This window comes from Silene latifolia, chromosome X (assembly GCF_048544455.1).
Source record: "Silene latifolia isolate original U9 population chromosome X, ASM4854445v1, whole genome shotgun sequence".
NCBI lineage: Eukaryota > Viridiplantae > Streptophyta > Magnoliopsida > Caryophyllales > Caryophyllaceae > Silene > Silene latifolia.
In genome coordinates, this window is record NC_133537.1 from 301740682 (window position 1) to 301767744 (window position 27063).

Below are 27063 nucleotides of genomic sequence, written 5' to 3' on the forward strand. Positions count from 1 at the left end.
AGGAAACTTGCATCACCAAGGTAGTGTTGACATTTTCAAGGTCAGAGACGCACGTGGGGGTTATCCTAAGACGCTCTAGTTCTTTAGTCAAATGTTTGTTCAACTTGTTGACTCTTTTAACTTCATCATAAGCCTCAGAGGTGACAGTGACACTGTCTGTTGCTTTTAGTTCATTTTTAAGGTTAAAGTTCTCTTGAGCAATTTCCTCAATCTCATTTTGCATTACCTCAAGCTTATCATTTTGAAACCGACACTTATCAAAAAGTTGATCAAGAAACTTACATACTTTCTCTTTGGAGTAAGTTCTAGCCTTGGCCTTTAGATGATTTACCTCGTTGTCGGAATCAGATTTGGAGTCATCGGGATTAGCCATGAGGCATCTTAGATGTTCGATTTTTGAGTTTTTTGAGACACTGTCCTTAAGATGACTTGTAAGACACATTTTAGCCTCTAGTTCCTCCTCGATGAGTTCCTCATCTTCCTCGGAGTCGGACATTCCACAAATTGCACTCATGACTCTATGTTTATAGTCCTTTTTAACCTTTTCTCTTCTTTCCTTTGATTTGATATCATCCCACTTGGGACATTCTTTAATTTGGTGAGTTTTATCACCACATTTAAAGCATCCCACGGTGGAATTAGGTCGTTTATTAGGAAAGCGTTTTTTCGAGTAGTTATTAGTGAACCTTTTGTTTCCTTGACCATTGACTAACCCGGCTAGATTCCTTGAGAACATAGCAAACTCGTCTTCCTCCTCATCTTCTCCATCACTTGGAGAGGATGTGAGGGCGAGACTCTTTCCCTTTGAGGACTCACTAAAATGCTTGTCGAGATTAAACTCATGAGCCATTAGTGATCTCATTAGTTCATGAAGAGATAGGGTTGACAAGTCTTTAGCTTCCTCTATGGCGGTGACCTTAGGTTGCCACTTAGAGGTTAGACTACGAAAGATTTTTCGAATGATGTCCTCGGACTCGAAATTCCTTCCTAGACTCTTTAGCTCATTAATAATACAAGAAAAACGTGAAGAAAAACGATTTATGGACTCGTCCTTTGACATTCTAAACATCTCATATTGTTGCATGAGAAGGTCAACACGGTGTTTTCTCACTTGGGATGTCCCTTCATAAGCAAGTACAAGAAAGTCCCAAATAGATTTTGTCGCAGGATATCCAGAGATTCGACTAACTTCCCTCTCACCAACACAACGTTGAAGAATCGACATTGCTTTGGAGTTCTTTTCGGCAAGTTTGAAGTCATTTTCATTGTAATCTTTTTCCTCCTTCGTTTTGGTGAAACCGTTTAAGATATCGGTTTCCTCAATAACAAGAGGTCCATTTTGGATGATGTTCCAACATTGATAGTCTATGCTTTTGATGTAATATTCCATTTTGAGTTTCCACCATCCAAAATTCGCACCGGTAAAGACCGGGATCTTGGAGTGTTTCTCGAAATCCATTACCCACGAATCAAACTCTAAGGCGATTAGCCTCGATCAAGAGCACGAGGCTCTGATACCAATTATTGAGTTTATGGATTCAAGTACCTAAGAGGGGGAGGGGGTGAATTAGGTACTATTTAAAAATTTTAACTTCAACTTTATTAATTTAAAGTGAGTTGTAGGATGAGAAGAGACATGAGAATACTTCGAATAATATAGAGAAATTAAACGAACGTTTGCTGAAGTATGAAGGTAACAATTGTTCTGACTGTAGCTATTTATCTCAGTTTATGGAGTACAGACTGTAGACCAAATGTGACAGTATGTGGAACTGTTACTTCGAAAGTTAAGCAAAGCAAATGCAAACGAAATAAAGAGCAGCGGAATAAAACGAATAAAATCAAACACGAGATTTTTGAATTGGTTCGGCAAGAACTCAAGTGCCTACGTCCAATCTACTTTTTATTGATTAATTTTAGTGATCTACTCCGACTACTAAAAACCCGTACAATAAAAACAACAACCTACTCCGGTTGTGACACAAGTTCAAGAACTACTCCGTTCTAGAACAAGTCAACTTGCAACCTACTCCGGTTGCCAAAGAGTTGAAGACTACTCCGTCCTAAACTCTACACACAGACTTAGAATGTTATAAGGATCAAGTTTCCACTAGCTTATTCTTAAAAAGAATTGAGATGGACAACTTTTACAAGATCAACAATTCATAAGTGAGAGAGTCTAGTATATTAAAGTAACAGTAGCCATGATTGTAACACTTGAAGACTTTTAAAAGTTTTGCAAAGTAAAGACTCGTTTTTAAGCTTTGAAAACAATTTGCAAACTTAGATTAAATCTCAGAAAAAGTCTTGAAGTTTTGAGAGGATGAGGCACGCCTTTTATAGGGAGGGTAAGCAAGGTGAGTTGTTAGGGTTTTAAGGGTCAAAGACCATCACATGTGATGAGTCTCAACAACTTCCCAAACTTGCACAAAAGAGGGTTCTTATTCAAAAGGCAAAGGAGAGAAAGAGTGTTTGAAATTATCCAAAAGAGATCATAAGTTTTTCAGAAAACAAAGAATGGAAAACAAGTCACATGATGACAAGATTTCACAAAAATGGCAAAAAGCAATCCTTATTTTATGAAAGACCAAAGAGTCAAATTCGCACAAAGGGAAAACAATTTGAAATGATAATTATTCAAACCACTTTTTCTAGAAGACCAAATCCTTGCAAAAAATCTGAAGGTTATCTTTCAAAATATATGACACGTAAATGACTTTTGAAAGATAAAAAGAAGTTCAAGTGTTACGAATCAAGGCAACGGTCCAGGCTGCTGTTACTTGTGAAAGTAACAGTGGTCTTGACTGTTTCTATTTCTTTAAAATACCCTACTTTCTAACTTGTACATTAGATGACGCCTATGACTCAATACAATTGAGTGATCAACAATTCAACACTTCTTAATCCAAGCTTGATTGAACCAAAAATCCTGAAAAGGTAAACTAAGATAGCACACATTAAATGGGCATGTTATCATCAATCAAAGGAACCCAACAGTTATAAGATGGTCTTAGTTAGATTATTAGGTTTGGCATAAATATAAATCTGTGTTGTTAATTGTAGCATATATTTGAGGTTAATCGGTTAAGTGCACGTAACTAGTTAATTAATTTGGTAAACTCCGACCTAGATCGAGAGATTGGAGAGAGTTAGACCTGCTACAAACAATAGAATATCCTAATTAGAGTGAGAGCTATATTAGTATTCTAGGGCGAATAGTGAACCGAGAGCACTTGTTCATTACCCTTCAGACCGTACTTATGCTGACCGTTGACCCTACATCTGACCGTTGTTGACCGTGGTGACCCGATGTCCTAGCCTTTTTCTATTAAGTGAAATCCCTATTACTACATTTATTTCCTTTGCTTGCTATATTAGTTGATAGATAAACCAATCAAACCCCCGAATTTTGTGACTTAGACAGACTTAGATTTAGCAAATAGAACACAATTGTTTCCCTGTGGATACGATCCCGACTTCCTCTACTGCATTAGTTTAGGCCAGTTGGTTTATCTTTGATAGGTGTGCGATTTAGCCTGTCACCTCTTGTGGCGGGTTCCACAAGAGGCGAATCAAGAGCGTGAAGCCACTCCTGCAAGTGACTCCACTCAGCTGAGGGCGCACCTCGCGAACCTCAGACAAACAACAATATCAACAATAGCAAATCATTTACGATATAATCAAATGCCAACAACTAACAACCAACAACCATCTCATAATCATGTATACAATAACTGAGTAGGAAACCCTACCTGGAATGCAATCACCACAAATCGACACAACAGCAGATCAAAAGCGCTCCTCTACGAAATCACCTCATATCAACATATAATCATACAATCACAATCCATAACCAACAATACTCCCCAAAATCCCCAAATTACCCAAATTACCCAATTAGGGTTTAACCAAAACTAACAAATAAATATAAAAACTGTACTAGGATCTTACCCACAATACGACGGTCTCAACGGTGTAAAGAACTCTGGAATCCGACGACTCAAGCCCTTGGATTTGATAGAAATGCGAGAGAAGGATGCAACGTAGTTTTGTTTTCTTTTTTGAAGGTTTTAAAATAAAGTAGAAAGGCAAAAGAAATTGACGATGACCCGACTTACTCGACCGAGTAACTGAGGTACTCGATCGAGTACCGCCTACTCGATCGAGTTACTCCTACACGATCGAGTACCCAACAGGTAGAACGTACTCCAGAATGCCAAACTAACTTACTCGACAGAGTAAGCCTTACTCGATAGAGTACCCAACAGCTCATAAATCTGAGGTATTACATTCTTAGTCTTGGGGTGATCACTAAGAACCCAAATAAAAAGTTCTTCTATTGTAAGTAAAAGGTTATTCTTAATTTTAAGAATTGAGTTCCAAAATAAGAACTTGGTTGTTCATACATGGGAATTTGAGAACCAATAAGCATACTTTGAAAAATGTGGAAGACCAATTACTTATTTTATATTTTTTTTATTTAAGAACTTTATACAAATGTCATTTATTGTGGAAAAAAGTGCTTAAACATTAGAACTAATAAAATATGATACTCCCTCTATTTTTTTATATATGACTTTCTCACATTTCGAGACATACACTTCTCTCTTCAATATCTCTCAAATTATATGCTTAAATATAGTGATATGTATACTCATATGAAAGAGTTTTTCATAAGGAATTTAATGGTATAATTTTTATAATTTTTTACCAAATATATTTTTGTAAATATTAAAGTCAAAGGCTCGCCTCGAAAAAGTAAAACGTCATATATTAAAAAATGGAGGGAGTATGATATAAGAAGAACTTAATATAAAGTTCTTCTATTGCTATTGCTCTAAGAGTCATATTGATTGGCGGTTACATACACTGATACACACAAAATGAACTTGGACAACCCAAATACACACAAACCCCAAAAAGTAAAAGTACTACCCAAACCCGGGCCGAGCCAGTGTGAGCGTGCTTGAGCCCAAACCCACACACCCAACACTCTCCACAAAAACCCCTTGGGTCACTCTTAACCAAGGAGGGACCAGCACAATATAAAAACAAGATGGAGAAGAGGAAACCCATTCATGTGGGGCGAAATTGGCTTTGCAAGCCCATACAACCAACAATTTGACATGTTTTAATCTTAAGACAAATATGTCATCTTAAAGGAGACGAGTATCTAAAAAGGTTAACGAAACATCCTTTAAGATTAAAGACCTTGAAATGAAATAAGAGATTGACCCTTTGTCCCACTTTTATGTTTCATTTTTGTATTTCATTACCTTACTTTCTAATATGTTGTTTATTAATATCCTATAACTTATTCATTTTTGGGATATTCTCTCGTGTATCCCTGAACTTTTTCGTTTTCTAAGATGTACCCCTCGTTTTTCACAAAAAAAAACTTTGACCAACAATAATTCTATGTTACGAGTTTAGAAAACGGTAATTTTTTTTCAAACCAATTATCTCGTCAAGGTCTTGAATTTGAAAAAATAATTCACCGCCTTTTGAACTCGTAGCTTGTAGTTATGGTTGGTTAAAGTTTTTTAACGAATAAAATTTGACTGACCATAATTCCCGACTACGCGTTGAGATGTCGGTGAATTCTTTTTCAAATTGAAGATCTTTTAAAGACGGTCAATTTGAAAAAAAAGTTTTATCGTATTTTGAACTTGTAGCCAAGAGTTATTGACTGTCAAAGATTTTTTACAAGAAAAGAGGGGTACATCTTAGAAAATGAATTAGTTGAGGGGTACACGAGAAAATATCCCTTCATTTTTTTATGCAATTAAGGATGATTTTTAGTGGAACTAGGGTTGAGCAAGTTTAGATTCAGACCGAAAATTTGACTGAGTTGTTCGGTCTAGATTAAACCCAGAAGGAATTGATTTATTCCCGGTCCTCGATCTTATTTTTGAAGTTTTCGCCTCCGATCCGGTTAGATTCCGATCGATTAGAATGGCTGAAATGTCAATTGCCTCTAATTATCGTTTTAACGAAAAAACAAGATAAAACACGAAAATGAGACGAGAATCCGAACTTGTAATGAAAAGATTAAAGACATCATGCATGATTCATGCATTCATGCGTATCACGTCTTTCCTTAAAACTCTGGTTTAACATAAAATGGATTATTTTATGATTGTGATTAGTTAGCTAAAATGAGCATGAAATTAATTTGATATAGTTGAGTAAGTCGAGCGTATGCCCCTTTCTCCCTTACTAATCATTCAGAGATCTCATACTTACATCACAATCATCTGCAATTTCCCCTCATTTTTGCGCATTATTGATTTCCAGCAAATATGATTTCTTCGAGCAAGCTCAAATCCGTTGATTTCTATCGGTTAGATCCTTCATTCCCCTCTTCTCTTTTCAATTTCATCAATTTATTCGCAGATTTCAGTTTGTTTTTGAATGATTATGTTTATCGATGATAATTCATTGTTTTTTTGTTGTTTTTGGATTCAATAGTAAGTAATTAGTGTAATTAGATTGCCGCATGTTCATGATTGTTGTTAATTTATGTGCGTTTTATGATTTCTGATGAGAATTGTTATAATGTGAGTACTTGATCGATTTTTTAGTTTGATTTTTTGCTTGAGGTTGACATACTTGAGTTTACGCCGAAAAAAAAAATGATGAAAAATCCTTGAGATTTGCTGAAGGTTGATTGAATTGAAGTTCTTTGTTTGGTTGGCTGTTGCCGTCAATGTAGGATGTACACTGATTGTATAAGAATTTGTTGCTTGTGTTTTGGTTAATATAGTGATTTTTGTTGGGTGAATGTCGGCATCCGTAGTGAGGAGTGGAGGCTCAAGCCTGATTAAGGAGCTGTCTATTGCAGTTTGGAATATTATTCTAGATTTCTAGCCATAGTAGTTTCGAGCGAATATAGTGCTATCGAAACTGTGTTTTAACCTTTAAACACTCAATAATTGATATACATTGTTGATGTTTCTTGTAAGGAGATTTGATTGTTAAAGAATTACAAGGGATGTATTGCTTGTAATTACCAGGATAGATAAAGTCGAATTAAGCTTAATCGCAATTGGGATTACTAGAGGTCTTTTGGGAATTGATTGTTCAAGTGTGTGATTCTGAAATTTTTGGTTACTGAGTAATAAAGCAAAAGGGGTCTGGAAGATTTCATATTAGCAGAAAGTTTGTCCTAACTAACTGCGATCCCCTTGTTTTCTTAGTGAAATGTCTGTATTTTGTTTCAGGATTTCGGTAGTTTGCTATTTGGACAAGCTTAATCCCTGACCCTCTGCATGCCTGTTTTTCAATTTTGGAATATGAATCTGATGTTAATGTCTAGATTAGAAATTAGACTCCTGTGCCAAATGAAATCTTGTTAGAAAAAAAATGTCATCTGAGAAATAGAGTCTCTGATTGGTTGCGTTTTACGTAGTAGTTTACTAGCTTGCCATAATCTTATAGAATGAAGCACTTATAGATTACAGTACAACAAGTTTGGCGTCCCCGCTAGGCGAGGGTCCGGGGAAGGGTCCCACCACAAGGGTGTAATTGGGGCAAGCCTTCCCTTGCCATTTTGGCAAGAGGCCGCTCCAAGGACTTGAACCCATGACCTCACGGTCACAAAGCAACACCTTAACCGGTGCGCCAAGGCTCCCCTTCATGTCAATTCTAGACATAAATAAAGAAAATTTAAAACTTTGCTTAGCAGTTGTTATACAATCTGTTTGTGGGTTTGGTTCGAATGGTTTACCACGACAAAAAAAAAAAGCAATAACAGTCAAATTATAATCCCAAAGTAATGTGGGGTTGGCTGGCATGAATCGCCATAAGTAGTTATAGTAACATAATTCGTTATCTAATTGATCTTCTCCCTATCTGCATGCAGTAAAATTCCAAGAGATTTAACAGAAGCATCATTATCAGGTGCAGGCTTGTCCATCGTAGCCGCATTGGCCATGGTCTTTTTATTTGGAATGGTAGGTAGCTCGTGCCTAATTTTTAGGTTTTCAACTATTTATTCAATATGAAACTAATTTGCTCATTATCAGTAATCAGGAAGAATATAGTTTTTTTTTTTCTTTTTTCTTTTTTTTTTTCTTTCTTTTTTTTTTTTTTTTTTGCTTTACCCTTGTTTTGATGGGGTGTGGGGTGGGAGAGTTTGACATTAACTGGGAACTGACTGGTTGGCTGGTTGCTTAGTGCGTTGGCCAATCTTGACTTATTCAAGACACATAAGGTTTTGGTTCTTTTTTGTAACCTGATAATTAATGTCAATTGGGAAACTAAAGGCTGATAATTGAATGATAACATGACTTTTAAGATTAGTTCATTGAACCCTCTTGCTTGACTTGGTTACTCTCGTTGAAAGATAGAATAGAATCATGGTATCTAGTCTTGAATTAAGACATGATCGCAGAGTCGGTTGACAGGGCCTAATCTCGGACTTTGTGTCATAAATGCAGCTGATACCGCCTCAAAATGCTTTTGCAATACCTTCAAACCTCTATAATTCGGTCACGAAGCACAGTCACAACTCACAACCTAAATTTAGTGCCCTATTGATTGTATGTTGGCTGCTAAGATTCAGATGTATGTACCTGGTGATTGTGGTTGAATACTTGTGTCAATTACTTAGTTATCGGACACTGCTATGAATCAAATAGTCGAGCATCAGAGCCGTCATTAATTTGTTTTTGGTGTAAATGCAAGTTGTATATCAATAATAGAGTCAATTACATGCATCACCACTACAACGGCATCCCTATTACATAGGATAGCCTATTGAAACCGCTACACTCAAACCAGATCAAGCCAAAACTTAATCAAAAATATAAAACCAACTGTATAAACCATCCATCAGCCAAGGTCTTCTGCACTTGCATCAACATATTACCAATGGGAGGTTTAACTTCATCTTGTACCATTTTGATAATCTGCATAGGAGCTAACACCATGTCTCGAACCTTCATTTCTTTCTAGTGCACTGTGCACCATATATGATAAATTAAAGCCACAACACAAGCACAAATGATCTTTCTCCTCAACAAAGAGTGCCTCCTGCTCCGAATCATTTAATAGATAACATCAGTGGTAGGGAATTGGACATCCAGCCACACAACTAACTGATCGAGGCACTATGTACTGAATGTACAATCAAGGAAGAGATGGGCACAAACACATAATAGGCAAACACTATCAGCGTATATACCCATGATTTTCAGTGTATCCTAATTTGAAGAACGTTAAATCCGTTCCATGTAAAAAATCTCCAAGGAACCTTGACTCCATGAATATAAACCTTCTTTGGCTCAAGATCCTCAAGTTAAAGCAAAGTTCCATTGTCAAGGCAAAGAAGCCTGTGTAAAATATTCTTTCATGGTGGACTGTAACTGCACGCCACTTTGTTCTCAACTCTTCTCTTCCCGATTCACCTTTCTTTGTTCAACAGGGCGTTATTCTGTGAAAAACTATCAACGATGTAATATTATAGACATTATGAAAATTCGGTTATGTTGTCCATTTGTCGAATTTATTTCCCAGCCATCAAAAGGTTTTTAGAATTGTGGTTGTGGCTTCAGGCGTGGACTAACTGATTCTAATTGCTCTCTTTGTAGGAGCTAAGTAGTTACTTATCGTTGACCACCTCTACGTCTGTAATAGTTGATAAGAGCCCTGATGGAGAGTTCTTACGTATTGATTTCAATATGAGGTATTGAAATACTTAACACTAATTTTCTCAACATGTTTGTTCTACTTTTGTGTTGCGCACTTGTGCCTGTCTCTTTACCCTTGTATTATAGTTGCACTTATTTATTTATTTATTTATATCCCATCTTCTGTTTTTATCTTCTACTGCTACTGTTGAGGTTCTTCTCTGTACATTGACTTCGAAACGTGGCACGTAATACATATTAGGGTACCCTACATATTACCCAAAAATGACAGGCAAGAAATTTTGTAATCTTATTATTGGTTTACTAGTGTCGATCCCGCGTGAATGCGCGGTTTTTTAGATAGGAATATTAAAGAAAATAACAATTATACAACTGTTATTTAACTCAATTTTAAATTTTAATTGTAAAATTTATTATTATTAATGTTTTGTATTAATGGGTGGAAAAGGAAAAGTTTAGTATATTCCAGTTGTAAAAATAATATAATGAAAGCTCAATTACAGATATGATATAATAAAAGCCCAATTACAGATATGATATAATGAAAGCCCAATTATAGCCAAATTCATTTAGGCGGGAAAATTTGGGAGATTTCTTATTGTTTTAGTATAAGGGGGTTGAAATTTCCTCTTTACCACCTACTTACTAAATGCTTGTTTGATTAACTATGGGCGCTCGAAATTCCCATGAAGGTTTAATTCATTTGGTTTAGATATTTATGTGAATTGCTTAAAGTGTTTGGTTGATGAAGGAAGTGAAATCCCCATGGTAATTCCACTCACATAGGGGTGGAGTGGTTTTCTACATCATAGAGGAATATTATAAATCCACAGGAAGTTTGACTTCCCATCCTCTTGACAACCAACAAATTTTGCCATATTTTGCGAGCCTGCTACATATTTTGCCATTCTTAGCCAATCTACTGATTATGAAGACACTTTTTAGTAATCTCGTAAATGGTCATATTCTATAATCTATATTACTTCATTAATGCTCACAGCTACTGGTTACTGTTTAGCAGGTTTTCATATCTGATAGGTTTATCAAATTTGACTTCTATTGCAACTCATTGTCTTGGTCCCATATTAGCATTTTGAATCTTTTTTATTCTTTAACATGTTTACCTGTTAACATTTCTGCTAACTATTTATGTAGCTTTCCAGCCCTTTCTTGTGAATTTGCTTCTGTGGATGTGAGCGATGCCTTGGGAACGGTAATTGCTATCTTCCTATTGTTCAGTACTTCCATGTTACTTTTTTTTTTCCCTATGCAGTTTTATGAATATACCAAACACTTTTTTCCCCATTTCATTTTAAAAGAATTCTGTCTTGACTTTCTGTTTTCTCTTTTTATGACGTTTGTTAATTGTCCAGTTGTTAGAGATAGATCACAATCTAAATCTGTTTCTGTTTGGAAATTGGACATAAGATATCCAGTCTAAGTGATCAATGTGCCATGTATATAGCCGTAAAGTGAATCAGATTTCCTTTAAATTCGTTTCTTTTGTTTCAACTTAACATGAGTTGAGTGTCTCTGTCATTGACTTGCAAAGGAGTGATATTTTGTAGATTCTCCAGGGCTATGCTCAGTTTGCTAGGTTGTCTGTCCTTCATAGGTTTCTCAACTTTGATGATGAATGTAGTTTGTAAACCACTAGCTGGTTTATGTATACATCATGGCCAGTATGATAGTGATAACAGGTTGGAGTCTTTCTGTAATTCTGTATAGCAATTTGGTGAACAAATATCGTTATTTTCTTGCCGACGCATCTTCTGCTCTTTAGTAGAATTTGTACTGCTAAATAGTATAATATATTGGATTATATAGTTGAAATTTTGTTTCTATAGTTGTGTAATACCGAAATTATATTCTATTGGTCGGATATTCCTTCCTTTATTTACCTTGAGAGTGAAGTTATACAATTGCTACATCAGTACACCTCATGTACATTCTGCTGTTATTGAGCATAAGTTTGCTTGGTTAATACCTTCTGTCTAATACAATCCAGATAAATGTCTAAAAGTTGTGTATTAATTTCCAGAACAGGTTGAATATAACAAAGACAATCCGCAAGTTCTCAATAGACTCTAATATGAGACCAACTGGTCCCGAGTACCTATCTGGAGCAACCACAAATCTTGTTAAGCATGATGATGGTGGTGAGGAAGACTACGGTGAAGGTTCCCTTGCTCTTAATGGGCAAAATTTTGAGAGAGTTTCACATGAGTAAGTTCCTTCACATTCTTGACCGTATGATTATTGATTAATATTCTTAATGTTGTTACATTATCTCATGCTAGATGAGATATATATATTATGGATATGTGCTTAGCATGTTGCTTGGATACCTAACTAATTGACAATATGGCTTTGCTTTTTCACTTTTTCAGGCATGATATTTTGGTGGTCAACTTTTATGCTCCGTGGTGTTTCTGGAGCAACAGACTGGTAAGTTTATCTGGAAACTCGTCCAAGTTCAGCTATATTTTTTGGTTTTGTGAAGGGAAATGCTATTCATAAGTGTGTGCTTTTTCGACAATGTTTAGTTAATAGTTTATACTTTATACATGCATCACAAAAGGTCTTTTCCCTGAAAATCCTCTACCGTTGAGGGCAGGACAGTCCAATATCATGACATGACTATGCTAACTATCATAATCCAAAAAAATGGGGTTGTTTCGATTAAAATGGTATTTGTAGATCATGCATATTTCGCAAAGGGATTCCGTTATGTGGTGATACTGTCCCCGTGCTTGGTGAGTTTTTTCTTCATACATCCATGACATAATGTGCTCTTTGTCCGTGAGTCTCTTGTGGCATTGAAGGCTAGACAATGCTATGTCTTGCCTTGCTCATTACCATAATTCACGGGATTAGGGTTGTCTTGATTAATGATACTTGGTAAAATGTCGCATATGCAATGTGAAGGGAAGTGGTTTTCTCCAGAATAGCGCCAGTAGCAAATCCCATCATAAGGGTCTCTATATCATATAAAAATAAACTCCCGGGGCACATTCAGGAGCAAAGAGATAGCTAAAATGCCGAAGGGCACCTAAGGCACACCTCATAAGTGAAACACACCCAAGGGAAGCTAGCTAGCCAAGCTAGGCACACTACTATGGTGTTCCGACATTTTTTCGTCTAATGCTTTTCTATACCCTTCCCATTGTCCTATTTACCCTAACTTTTGCTTTTGTACATTTTAGCCCTTCTTAAAAATTCCCAAAAGGGTCATTGCACAATAGTTTATTTTGAAGTTTGAACTATACAAGTTTGTTAACAAAAAAACAGGGGATCTTGTGTACAAGGTTGTATCTTTTGTGACTTCTTTATATACTCACGGAATTTGTAAGGAGAGATTTTGCAAATTGCAATCGCTCTAGGGTGTGTGTGAGTTCGTGGATCCTACTTCGGATTCTTGAATAGAATTCGGATACGCAGGAGCCAAGGGAAGAATATATGTGGATAATGGTGTTTGAGTTTGTGTTGTGTTTCTTTGGGTTTCCTTCTTACCTTTTCAATTTCACTTTTTCTTGCACCTTTTTTCGTTTCCTTCTCATTTTTCTCTTGGCTCCTCTTTTATTGCTTCTTGCTCGTATTTCTTACTTGTTGTACCTTTTTCATCTCTATTTTGCTGTCTCTCCTCTTTCATTCTTTTGTTTTCCACCTCTTAGCTCTTTACGATCACTCATGGTACCTGACCTCAATTTATATATCCAGGGACTTTTCTGTTGTATTATTACAGTTGCTGCAAAGATGTTGATATTATCCAATATATTACATTTTCTGGTTGGGACCGGCACATTTGATTAAGAATTGCACACCACCCTATATTTGATGCAATTATGTATTTGCTTAGAGAGTTATGTTAGTATTAAGTCACTCAAACTGATTGATGAGTGTACATGTTGAACAAATTTGCACCACTTATGTCTGATAAAGTTGATTGGATATTCTTCGGCTATTTAGAAGGTTGGAAATGCACTCAGCCTTTAGATCATTGCACCTATTGACCTTAGCTTAAAAAGGCGCGCCTTGGATGAGGTACTAGCCATAACGCCTCGGTGCGTTCTGTGTGCGCCTTTTTGACAAGGCTCACTAGTACACACTTTTCCTATCTTTTTCAGCTAAACGTTTAATTACGCCCTTTCTTTTTCCCAATTTTCCCAACTTTTACTCCTTTACATGTTTGCCAACTTGAGAACTCATAAAGAAGGTATTGTTGCCCAAATTTATTTGGAACATACAAAATTGTTTACTAAAAATACGGCGTCTCCCGTCCAAAAGGCACGCGTATTTGCCTCTCCCTCTGCGCCTTATCGTTTCTGCACTTAGCGCCTCGATGCGCCTTGCACCTCTTTAAATTAAGCTTTTGACACTTCTAAAACTAAAGAACTCGTCTTTGCATTAGCTGCTGATCTTCAAAGCATTAACTCACTTTAAGTACTAAAGCCTTGCTTGTGCTGTTTGAAGGATTTTATAATGATAGATGAAAAGGCTATGATATTTGTAACATCTTACATACATTAAGCATGGTTTCCTGACTTTTTCTCAAATTTTAGAATCAGTAAGTGAATAGAGAACGTGGAGTTTTGTTAAGTGAGCCTATCTCTCACTCAACTCCCAGCACTATAATGGCATTCAGATGCAGGATTAAGTTTCTATTCTCATAGTGAAGCAGAAGTTCTGCAACTTCTGCGGTTCTGCCGTTTCAATTTTCTATCACTAATCCAGGGTTACATATTGATTTGGATATGAAGTATTCAATTTGGGACACTTGAGTATCTGTTAGGTATTAAGCAAACGCCATGATACAAATACGCACAAATCAAATTGTGATTTGTTTGGGGTTGTGCGAACTGGGAAACTCAGCATTGAACTGTTGTATTCAATGTCCAAGAACCAAGAAGTATGGAGTAATTGCTATAACTTCGCTGGTGTGTTTGATTGTTAAGAAGATAACACACTCTGCAAGTCTTATGGCCTGTATACTTGTTTAACTGGTTTATTGGTCTAAACTATCCTATCCAAGAACAATTTTAACTTCTTGGGTTTGATTCTATGTTCAGAAACCATCATGGGAGAAAGCAGCTGCTATCATTAAGGAGAGGTATGCTGCTGTCATCTTGTGTTGCATTTTCATTATTTGCATAACATTGATATGCTGAGGGTGTTCTTCAAAAAAATTATAATGGTCATTTGTCGTTCCTGTTTCAGACACGATCCCGAAGCAGATGGACGTATTCTTTTGGGTAAAGTTGATTGCACTGAACAAGTTGATTTATGCAGAAGGTATGTTTCTTAGAGTAGCCTGTTGCATTTTGGATAACTCTAAGTTTGTTCTTTGAAGGATTAATTTCTTACGTGTACTTCCAGGAATCACATACAGGGCTACCCATCTATTAGAGTTTTCAGGAAAGGAACTGATTTGAAGTAAGTTGCTTGTACATTTCTTATCAGTGCTTTAATTGTGATAAACAACAAAGTCATGAATTAAATTGCTTTTGGATTCCCATCTTCTTTGCTACTGTGGAGCAGTCTGGATACTTGACAATTAGAACATTAGAAGTATTGAAGCCAATAAGAAGTAATTATAAGCGAGGAAATACATATAAGAATATACTAAATCGCTATTAGATAGTAGTATACTGTTCTGTTTGGCCTCTTGGTAACTTTGTCATTTGTCATATTTCAACCTCTCCCTCCCCCCCCCCCCCCCCCCCCCCTCCCCAACCAAATACAAATTCTCCTTTTTCAACGTAACCTACAATCCTACATATCCATGCATCTATAGTAAGCACTTCATGTACTTTGAGTGAATATGTTATCTGCATCAGTTTAGGCTCTTATTTTCTTTTCTATTTGGCTATTCAACCAGAGATGACCATGGGCACCATGAACATGAATCTTATTATGGGGATCGTGACACCGAAAGTCTTGTTAAGGTAACAAGCTTTTTGTAAACATACTGGAAGCTTTTCACATTCTGCTTCATATATATATAAGTACCTCAATATCATTCTCACTGTGTGAGTTCCTGGGATCTTCTCCGGTTTGTAGTTTTTTGAATCGCTGCTCACATCAATTCCATTGGAGAACCAACATCCAGCTCTCGAGGATAAGTCTGATAATAAGACTCAGACCATAAAGAGACCAGCACCACCTTCAGGTGGCTGTAGAATTGAAGGATTTGTCCGTGTTAAGAAGGCAAGTGAAACTGACCTACTCACTTCAAGTTTCATCTGCTCAGCAGTTCTGCATATGGTGTTTTTGCAACATGGATTATAGAAGCGTACCATGTAAATTTTGACAATATTTTCTACCTTGTTTTAGTTTGTTAGGATCGTTATTCTGACATATATAGCTATATATTTTGTCAAGCTACATTTCTTCTGTTATATGTCGAGATGTTAAGCTGTTATTTCCTCTGTACCTTACAGGTCCCAGGCAACCTTGTTGTTTCTGCTCGTTCTGGATCACATTCATTTGATGCATCTAAGATGAATGTGTCACATTTCATCACTGAACTATCATTCGGAATGAGACTTTCACCTAGGATGTTGAGTGATCTGAAGAGGATCGAACCTTATCTTGGTGCCAGTCATGAAAGATTGAGTGGTCAATCTTATATTACCCAAGATCAGGATTCAGATGCAAATGTTACGGTGAGTTTTTAGCAGACTATTTTTGTTTATTAACCTCTTCGTTTTAAGAAAATTATGTTCCTTTCGTTTTTAAAATTATTGATAGCGACCAAAGTTCATTTTCCTGCAACATGACATGAATCTTCTGGAGTCTTGCATTATGGCTTTACAAGTTTAAGGAGTTCAACATCATTGCTTCAGTCTATGGATGCCACCTTACTCATGTCAGTCACGTGTTGAAATAAAAAGAGGCCATTTTTGAATGACTAGCTAAACTTGGGTTGTGATTTGGGAATGGTGTCAACTATCGCTACTTCACGACTATAGAAGCACAAATTATTTTTAGAACATAAATATGTTCATCAGAAATGAAAATAGGTTTAAGAAGTCCAAATGCGCAAAATTGAGCACAATTGAACTACTGTATTATGGTTGTGGTGTTTATATCCATAGTGGATTAGCCCTCCATGACAAAAAAAGGCTTTTTGGATACACATGTAGGGAGTGGAGGAAAAGGGAGGGGTAGTGGAACAATTCATTTTCCTCTCTTCCAATTCAACTTACGATACAAACAAGGGAAATTATCTCGCTTCTTTTCCCTCCAAATCCCTCCTCAAACAATGGGGAACTGAAGGAAGACTCGAGTTTGCTTGACTGAGGCTGGATGATATCCTAAAGTAAGATAAACATTGAGCTCCTGGAATTGATGATTCAGAAAGTGAAATTACAATGCACAGTGTTTTTTGTATGACTGCATCTGATTATTACAGAGTCTGATTTATTCTTGTTTTGCTGTAGTGTAGAGGGTAGACTAAATTTGGAGCTGAATATCCACACTTATTGTCGGTTGAATGATTGCTTGCTGTTTCCCTTTGTAGCTCTTTCAATCGCATATTTAATCCATTTAACAAAATGCAGATTGAGCATTATCTACAAGTTGTGAAAACAGAAGTCAGAACATCAAGTGGCCATACATTGGTCGAGGAGCATGAATATACTGCGCATAGTAGCTTGGTTCACAGTCCTGACATCCCGGTTGCAAAATTTCACTTTGAGCTCTCTCCTATGCAGGTCTTACAAATAGTTTATCTTTAACATTCCAATAAACGTGGCAAATTGATCTAACACAGATGTTGCGACCTGAATTGACCTGACACGTTCTAAAATCTAAATAGACAACTTGAATATGACCCAAACCCCCAAATTGACCTGATCCAGTTTGAATTTGATTGCCTTGAACTGACCTTTACCTCTTAATGTCACAATAATAAAACACCCATAATGACCAAGGTCAAACCGAATGCAAAGGTTGCAAACATTCAGAAAAGGATCCGTAGCTAAACTGACTCAACTTGTACGCGATCTGAATGACCCATTTGTCAAGTCTACATCCAACGCAATGCATGTGGTACGTATATGTATATGTCATGCATCTGTCATCTCTAACTCTCTAACGCCTACCTTTTGTTGCCAGGTGCTGGTAATGGAAAATCCCCGATCATTCTCGCACTTCATTACGAATTTTTGTGCCATTATTGGAGGTGTTTTCACGGTTTGTTCTCTCAATCCTTTTCTTTTTCTTTTTTCTTTTTTGCATTGGATGCTCTTCAACTCTTCATGTTGCAATTTTCCTTCAACAGTTGATTTAGTTTTAAAAAAAAATAATTCTTAAAATTAAAATAACTATCGTTTTGGGTCGGAATCAAAAGTATCTGTCAAAATGGTGTCCACGTAGGATTGGGAAATCCAACCCTAAGACACGGGACAGTCAATGACATGTTTACTACTTTACTGTGAGTCTGAAATGGAAGGAAAAAATCATTTTGATGTAAACACACCATTACCAATGGCATGTCGTAGACATGCTGTTAGTAATGGCGTGTCTTTCAACAGCCATATATGCCCAGCAAACCCAGTAATTTCTATCCTTCAGACCATCAAATCAATCACCATTCTCGCACTACCACCTGTTCCACCTCAAGACCCACTAGACCCGAGCTTGCCATCGATTCTTCTCCCATCATAATGAACCGCCGTGAGCAAATCATCATCTAGCCTCAGATCAACAATTCACCACCATCGAAGCCGCTTCTCCTCTGCCCAACTTGTGATCCAACCACCATCGACACCACCTCTATTCGTTCAGTCCATCCCCTTCTTCCAATGATAACCACCATGGCCCTGCCCATAAATCACCCACTTCTAGCATACCGTGCCTCGCTTCACACCACGACGAGCAGCACTCCTCTGCCATTTCTGCCGCACCACCAAACCCTACATCAATCACCCATTGACAACCATAAATCATCCCTATCACCCTTTTCGAACCATCACCAATCAATAGAGTTCACAACTATTCTGGATCCTATATTTGCTATTGGTTATGATATTCTTGGAGGCGATCATGATTTCATTTCGCTGGATGCATGTTTGTTGTCATGGAGTTGCAAAATATTTTTGTTTGATGTCGGATAATTATTTTTTTATTTGATTTTGAGCCTCCTCGACTACCTGCTTGCCTCTCCTCTTGACATTTTATTTCGGATTGATGAAAGACACGCCATTACTAATGGCGTGTTTACGCTGGGATAAATTTTTATTTTTTATTTTTTTTTTAGAGTTGCAGTAAACATGCCATTATTAATGGCATGTCTATTATAATATTATTTGTTCTATGTTTGGATTTTTTCAATTCTACGTGGACACCATTTTGACAAACAAGTTCCATTCCCAACCGAAACTATACTTTTTTTTTTAATTATTAAAACATTATTCAGAAAATGATCTCAACTATTCTACTATTGCATGTTACTCCAGGTAGCCGGGATATTGGACTCAATTCTGCACAATACTATGCGGCTGGTGAAGAAAGTTGAGTTGGGGAAGAATTTTTGACACAGCTGAGGCATGTTTTTTTTTTCCTTTTCTTTTTCTGAGGAGTTTACAGCGGTAGTGATATAGTGTTGGAGGTGCACGACTTTCCACATGCCCGTGATGTTGGAAGTGAGCTGTAGAGATGACTGTACAAGTATGCCGGCAATGGTAAAAGAAGTGAATGAAACATTAGATGATCTTTTCCCCACCTTATTAGAGATTCATTATACAGACCTGTCAAGCAAGTAGAACGATCTTTTTGAACTTATGATCAATGTAATTTATGAAATGGTTAGAATGTCATGTCATAAATTGGTTAGAATCCATCGTTTTGTTACCTTGTCATATGCGAAATCTTTCGAAGCACAAAAATGATGTTGCAACATTAATGTTCATCAAATTTTCCCCTCGGTATCATTGGCGATGACAATGACAAATAATAATGCATGAAGTTTACTGAAGCACAACGAAATGGTTTTCTGGTAGTCCATCCATTTCTAATGCAGTTTAAGACGGTCTTGTTTAAGAGTTGGTGTTTCTAATCACTAATTCTCATTTTAGACTACCTATCCCATTTGAAGGCCTCAGATGAGCCTTTTTTTTTTTAAGTGAAAACCAAGTATTTATAAAGTATTTTCCCCTGCGATTTTATTCCGAGTATTGGGCTATCGGGTGGTATTTGGTTATTTTGGAAAAAGTATATTTCCATGACTTTTTCGTTAAAGATCCTTTTGAAGTCAATTAGATTTATTGCATGTGAAATTTGTGACTTACAAAATAACTTGGTTTTTTTGCCTTATCTTCATGTATGCTCCAGCTCAACCATCTGAAAAGGCGGATTTTTGGAGTGAGTTGGAAAATTTTGTCCTAAATCTTGAGTTGCCTTTCTTATTACTAGGAGATCTCAACGAGATTAAAAGTCCTAGTGAAAAAGAAGGTGGTGCTAAAGTTACCAATGCGCGGTGTGTGAGACTAAATAATTTCCTAAACAGTACAAATTGTGTAGACCTTCCCTTTTCTTGTAATTTTTTTACTTGGAGAAAAAAGAAAACTGGCTCTGATAATGTTTTTGAAATTCTTGATAGAGCTGTAGCCTCTCCAAATTGGATTAATAGTTATCCAAACTTACAATTTATGCACCATGCTTTCACTAGCTCCGACCATTGTCCTATCTCCGTGAAATTTCATGAGCAAACTCATACAAAAGCGCCTCCGTTTCGGTTTGAACTCATGTGGACCCTTCAAAATGACTTCACTAAGATGGTTAAAAGTAGTTGGCAATACCAATTTCGTGGATCTTATATGTTATGTCTTTCTCAAAAATGCAAGTTACTAAAGCAAACACTACTACAAATTTAGGCAACTACAACGCCCCTTTAACAACGATTATTCACGAAAATCACAATAGACGTTGTAGAATGTATGGCGCGAATTTTACTAAAATCAATTACAACGGGTATAGTTATAAAAACCGTTGTTATTATTTTTAACAACGGGTCACACATGCGGAACCGTTGTTAATAATTTGGCGCAAAATTGGCGCAAAGTTAGTGAAAAGTAATCACAACGGTTACTTTTGAAACCCGTTGTTAAAACATATTTGACAACGGGTGTTTTTTACAACCGTTGTTAAAACATATTTCACAACGGTTGTTGTTTAATAACCGTTGTCAATACCTTCCATACTATAAACCACACAAACAGAAGTCTGCTGCAGCCACAAAACACAACCCTTAATACACAAACACAAACACAGCAGACAAACAAACACAAAACACATACACACTCTCTTTCTCTCTTTCTCTATTTCTCTCTTTCTCATCGTCGCTTTATCTTCTCGCCGTCATTGTGATTTCATCGTCTATTACGTTCGTATTTATCGGTAAATCTCGCCACTTTGTCATCGTCATTATTTTCTTTTTCTATTTATTTCTTTTGCATATATGTGTTTTTATCGACCATTATGTTATTTGTTTAAGTATTGTTCGCATAATTAGTTACTAAAACAATGAAGAAGCAAGATGAAGAAGTAAGATAAACATAATTAATATATATATATATATATTTATAAATACATAAATTAAAAAAAAAAAAAATTACATATGTAAAAATGCAATTCTTATATTTTCATGGAGGATCTTATTGTGCTCTATCGTATCCATCCTCTCCTCCTTGGCTATTTGGAGGTTCCGTTCAGCAATTGCTATATCGTCATATAGCCGCAAATCGCTTTCGCTCCGTCAAGCCATCTTCTTTGGCGTGCTTCGGTGCGGATCGAGCATCCGCAAGGTAGCTCCTGAAACTTTCCTCAATATGGAGGAACCAGCGGATGAAGTTGTTGTTGTTCTCGATCATGGTAAGAGTCTTTAGGATGAAATCATTCATTTTCTTAGAGTTTTTTGAGTTTGATTTGAAAGATTAAGTAGAGTTTGTTTTAACAGTTAGAGTTTGGAGATGAATATATGAGATAATGGAAATGTTAGTTGAGATATGCAATGTATTTATACTAAGCAATGTGTGGGTTGAGTTAATTGCTTTTTAATTAATATATATGTTAGGAAGTTGTGCCATAATCATCATCATCTTTCTCAATAATGCTGCTTCAAATCCTATTACTAACCCTTCTCATTCCATATTATCCGTTCATATGTACAGTGAATGTCAGTAATAATGCATGCATTGGAATTCTAACAGGCCGTAATTATGCATGCATCTAGTAATATTTATTTTATTTTTTTTTTTTTTTTTAAGAACAAACAACAACGGTTATTTTAAAACAACCCGTTGTCTTTAGTTATAACAACGGTTTTGTATATTACAACCCGTTGTTATAACTTTCCCCCCAAAATTGAGTCACACTTTCCACAACGGGTTTTTATACATAAAACCGTGGTTAATAGTTTTAACAACGGTTTCCTTAAGTAAACCAACCGTTGTTAAAACCTTCTACAACGGACGCTTTAACAACGTCCGCTTTTTTATATAACAACGGTTTTTGACCGTTGTTATAGCCTGTATCTGTAGTAGTGAAAAGGCTAAGAAATGGAATCAATCTACCTTTGGAAATATTTTTAGACAACTTTCAATTGCTGAAAAAAAGTTAGAGAATATTCAGAACCAACTTGGTTCTTCCCATGCTACGGTTTTAGAAGTTGCGCAGTTGAAATGGCTGAAAAAACGAGATGTCCTACTTGACTATAAACGCATTTATTGGCAACAGAAAACTCGTATAGATAAAGCTAAGTTTGGAGATAATAATACCAAGTATTTTCAAAACCATGCCACTATTAGACGTAGTAGGAATGGAATTAAGCAGTTCATAAATAGGAACGGTGCTTGTATTACTGACCGAGAACTCATTAAACAAGAAATATTTGACGAATTTAAATTTAGGTTCACAAGAAATAATATTTGTCTTTTCGACAAAATTGAGGACTTTAAGTCAATTAGGGGATTAATTACTGACGAAGATAACGAATTTCTTACAAGTAATGTTAGTATGGAAGAGGTTAAACAAACGGTTTTTAATTTAGCCGCAAATAAATGTCCAGGTCCGGATGGTTTCCCTACAGAATTCTTTCAAAAATATTGGGATATTGTAGGAAATTCTGTAACTAAAGCAGTTCTAGCTTTTTACCATTCGGGTAAATTATTAAAAGAAATAAATCATACTTTCATAGCCTTAATTCCTAAAATTGATAATCCTCAAACAGCAAACCATTTTCGCCTATTAGTCTTTGCTAAACAATCTATAAAATTATTTCGAAAATCTTGGCCACTCGTCTTCGTAGTGTCTTGCATAAGATTATCCACCCTTTTCAAGATGCTTTTACACCTAATCGTTTTATTCAAGATAATATCCTTCTTGCCCACGAAATTTTCAACTCGTTTAAGCGTAAAAAAGGTAAAGGTGGCTGGATTGCCATTAAACTTGATATGAAGAAAGCATATGATCGACTAGAATGGAACTTTATTGAGGAAACTTTTAGACAAATGGGTTTCAATAATATTTGGATTTCATGGATCATGGAATGTATAAAAATTGTCTCATTCTCTATGTTAGTAAATGGAACACCGGGTGATGTTTTTACACCCACTAGAGGCATTAGACAGGGAGACCCACTCTCGCCATATATATTCATTATGTGCGCCGAGATTCTAGCAAGATCTCTACAAAAAAATAGTGATCTTAGTTCTAGTGATATTGGTATTAGAATTGGATCTGGGGTGGAGGAAATCCCTTTTCTTACTTTTGCGGATGATACTATCATTTTCGCTAAAGCATCTAATCAGAGCTGTAGAACCATTAAGTCTATTTTAAATAACTTTTGCACGATATCAGGACAATTTATCAATTTTGACAAATCCACCTTTCAATGCACTAGAAATATTGACCGGCCTCTTCGAGAATCCTTTAGAGGTATTCTTCATATGAACGAGGAAGCTCACCTAGGTAAGTACTTAGGTTGTCCCATCATTGATAGTAGAGTTACTAAAAACACTTTCGACAGCATTATTCTCTCTTCTCATAATCAATTATCAAAATGGAAAGCGAACTCTTTATCACAAGCAAGTAGACTAGTTCTAATTAATGCAAATTTAGCATCGAAAGGAACTTTTCAAATGCAAAACTTCTTGCTTCCCTCATCGATCCATAAAAGATTGGACAAAGATTAATAGAGATTTTCTCTGGAACAAGAATCCTTCTCAACGATCCCCTAATTTGATTGGTTGGCAAAAAGTCTGTTTACCGAAATCTTTGGGTGGATTAGGAATTAAAACGTCTGAAGCAGCCAACAAAGCTCTCCAAATGAAACTATTATGGAAAATTCTTGTGGACAAGGAAAATATATGGGTCAAAGTGATAACTAAAAAATACTTGAGAAATTGTTCACTTTTTTACCATAAGCCAAACTCAGTATCCTCTTGGCAATGGCGTAAGCTTATGAGTCTTCGAAATCTCTTTAGAAAAGGACTAAGATGGCAAGTAGGTGATGGTAGCAACATTAAGTTTTGGTCTGATAATTGGGTTTTTACACACCCAATTACAAGCATTATGATTGATGACGATAGTAACCGTGACCCTAATCTTTTGGTAAAATATTTCATAACCTCAGACAAACAATGAGATGTCTGTAAATTATCCAGTTTAGTGAATAACGATATAGTTAATCAAATTCTTAACATTCCAATACCACATAATGATATTCCAGATACCCTCATTTGGGAGTTGTCCGTAGACGGAACTTTCTCTACCAAGACAGCAACTTGGTTAGCGCAAGGTTTGTTCGATCAAGCTCTTGACAAATGTGAATTTCAATGGATTTGGAAATTGAATATTCCTCCAAAATTGAAATTTTTTCTTTGGAAAGTCTGTGTTGACGGTCTCCCAACAAAAAGTAGACTTCTTAAGAGTCATATTGATGTCCCACCTCATTGTGTTCTATGCAACAATCCTATTGAAAGCAAAAATCATTTCTTTTACGAATGTCCCTTGATTGGATATGTCATCCAAGACCTGAACTTTATTAGTTTCAATGAGTTTGTATCAAAATATGATAATATTACAAGTCAAAGTTTTCTAACGAAACTTAATTTTCTCAAAGATTTAATTTTAAAAGATGATTTCACTAAGATTATTTTTATTTGGTGGAATGCATGGTTTCATAGAAATGACATTATCTTTAATAATGTTAACATAAGTATCAGCAAACTTATTACTTTATGTAATAATAGCATTAAGACCTAGAATGTGACGAGATTTAAGGACCTCGACAATCCCGAGATAGAAGAGTCGGCTAGAAACAACTCTAGTAAGGAAGAAATTTGGTGGGAAAAACCTAGGAACGGTTTCCTAAAACTAAATTTTGACGGATCGAGAATAGAAGGTAGTAAAGCTGCCTTAGGATATTCAATAAGAGATCACAATGGTAAAGTCGTTTTGTTAGGAGCAAAAAAGTGCGGTTCCAATAGTATTCTTGTTGCGGAAGCTCTCGCTTTAAAAGAAGGCATTTTAGCAGCTAAATATTTAGGAATCTCAAAGTTAATTGTGGAGGGTGATAATTTATGTGTGATTAACTCGATTAGAGGTACTTGGCAAATTCCTTGGGAAATTTTTAGTATTATTAAGGATGTGAAATTAGACCTTCATTTTTTCGATGAAGTGATAATTAAACATTGCTTTCGTGAAGCCAACAAGGTTGCTGACTTCATGACTTCTATTGGACATTCATGTCCAACTCTTTCGAGGTGGTTTGATAGCCGGTGGCTTCAACTTACCTCCCTCATTCGAAATGATGAGATAGGTTGATCATATCCTAGAGGATCAACCTAGTTTTCTTACCTTATCAAAAAAAACAAAAAAAAAGGGCGATAAAGCCAAAATTAAGGGCAGATGCCGAAATCAGATAAATCACCTGGTTGGGAATTAGAGCATTTACAATAGAGAGGATTTAGCCTCCTCTTAGAGTATACACATTAAAGAGGATTTACCATTCTCTTAGATAAGAGAGGGTGTTAAGAGGATATCCTCTTTGAAGAGGAAGAGAAAGACATCCTCTATAAATGGAGGATGTCCTTGCCCAAGTGTCATACAAGAGAGAAAATGGGTGATAGGTACTATTTAAAAGGTGAAAATAGAGAGGAAGTAAGGATTCTCTTTGATATGGAGAAAAAAAAGAGGAAGAGAATGAAATAAGTAGAATGTGGGGTAGAGTAAAAGAAATTGTTGTGTCTACTGTCTAGTGAGAAAATTAGAAAAAAAATCAAAGAGAGAAAGATTACCTATTCTTCATTGTGGTATGTGGATGCTCTTAGACCACCCAGAACAACAAAAAGATCTCAATCTAAAGTTGATATTTTCACATTAACAAACCCCCCCCCCCCCTAACAAAAAAATTTTATCATAAAATGACTTTTTGTGAGACTCATCATATTTGGATGGGTTTCACAAAAACTTATTTTATGATAAAAGTTTTTTATTGTTGTGGGGAGATTAATATGAAAATATCAACTTTAAAAATATTTTTTTTTGTTGTTGTAGGTGTTTACAATGAGAGAATGGTTGTCTTTTATTGTCTTATTGGTCCAAGTGACATGGAGTTTGCTTATTGTTGGCGTATAAAGTTTTTGGAAAAAAATTTCATTTTAGGATAAAATGAGGTGGATAAGTTGAGGGCCCACAAAAAACAACAAAATTTTATTGTTGTTGTGGATGCTCTTGAGGGGTATAATTAGCAAAAAGGCTACACATACACATTGTGCACAAAATTTTTGCACACAAACCAATAGCTACGTGACACGTGGCAAACCATAGTTAGATATGTTAGACTAATTTAAGGTTGGGTTAGTCATTTTGCATTTATAGTTAATTAATTTATGATTAGTTTTATTTCCTTATTTGATTTATTTTGCTTCCATTTAAATTTAGTCAATTACTTAAAATAGAATTATTATCGTAATTTATTTTCGCAGTACAAATTTTACTCATTATAATACTTTTTGCACAAATATTTCCATTAGTATACCCTCAAGACAAAAAAAAACTCTAATCTAATTCTCTCAATTTTTTTACCATACTGCCTCTCAGCTTAATCAAACAAAATAAACTACAAAGAAAATGTGAGATTAGATTGTTTTGTAACAAGTTTTTAATTCATCATTAGAAAATATTGATTAAACATTCGTTATTAAAAGTTGCAATAGAATGAAACACAATTGATATTCAACTAATTAGCCCCAATTTTTAGGTTCACGAAATTCAATTTCTAGTTGTAGCCTATTCGCCATGGGTTCTTCATATGCAACTTGTTGCCATCTACAAGAGTAATTCTTCAATTAAAATGCACAATTACTAGGTTTGATTGAAAATTGTGCAATAAATAATGGACTTA

The 27063-nt window shown here is 35.8% G+C and overlaps 1 protein-coding gene across 2 annotated transcripts; it reads left to right on the plus strand.

Annotated features, from left to right (window-relative positions):
- Positions 1–6130: 6130 nt before the first annotated feature.
- Positions 6131–19583, plus strand: LOC141617205 (protein disulfide isomerase-like 5-4). 2 transcript variants are annotated; one of them, XM_074434388.1, is made up of 15 exons: positions 6131–6343; positions 7865–7955; positions 9594–9688; positions 10809–10866; positions 11695–11879; positions 12044–12101; positions 14723–14763; positions 14871–14945; positions 15030–15086; positions 15532–15598; positions 15714–15860; positions 16094–16318; positions 17216–17368; positions 17772–17849; positions 19115–19583. In XM_074434388.1, exons 1-15 carry the CDS (start codon positions 6303–6305, stop codon positions 19190–19192), a joined length of 1449 nt encoding a protein of 482 aa, XP_074290489.1. In that variant the 5' UTR covers positions 6131–6302; the 3' UTR covers positions 19193–19583. The 2 variants fall into 2 exon arrangements, with proteins under 2 accessions (XP_074290489.1, XP_074290490.1); XM_074434389.1 differs by lacking the exons at positions 6131–6343; positions 7865–7955 and having other exon boundaries at positions 9596–9688; positions 11700–11879.
- Positions 19584–27063: the final 7480 nt, after the last annotated feature.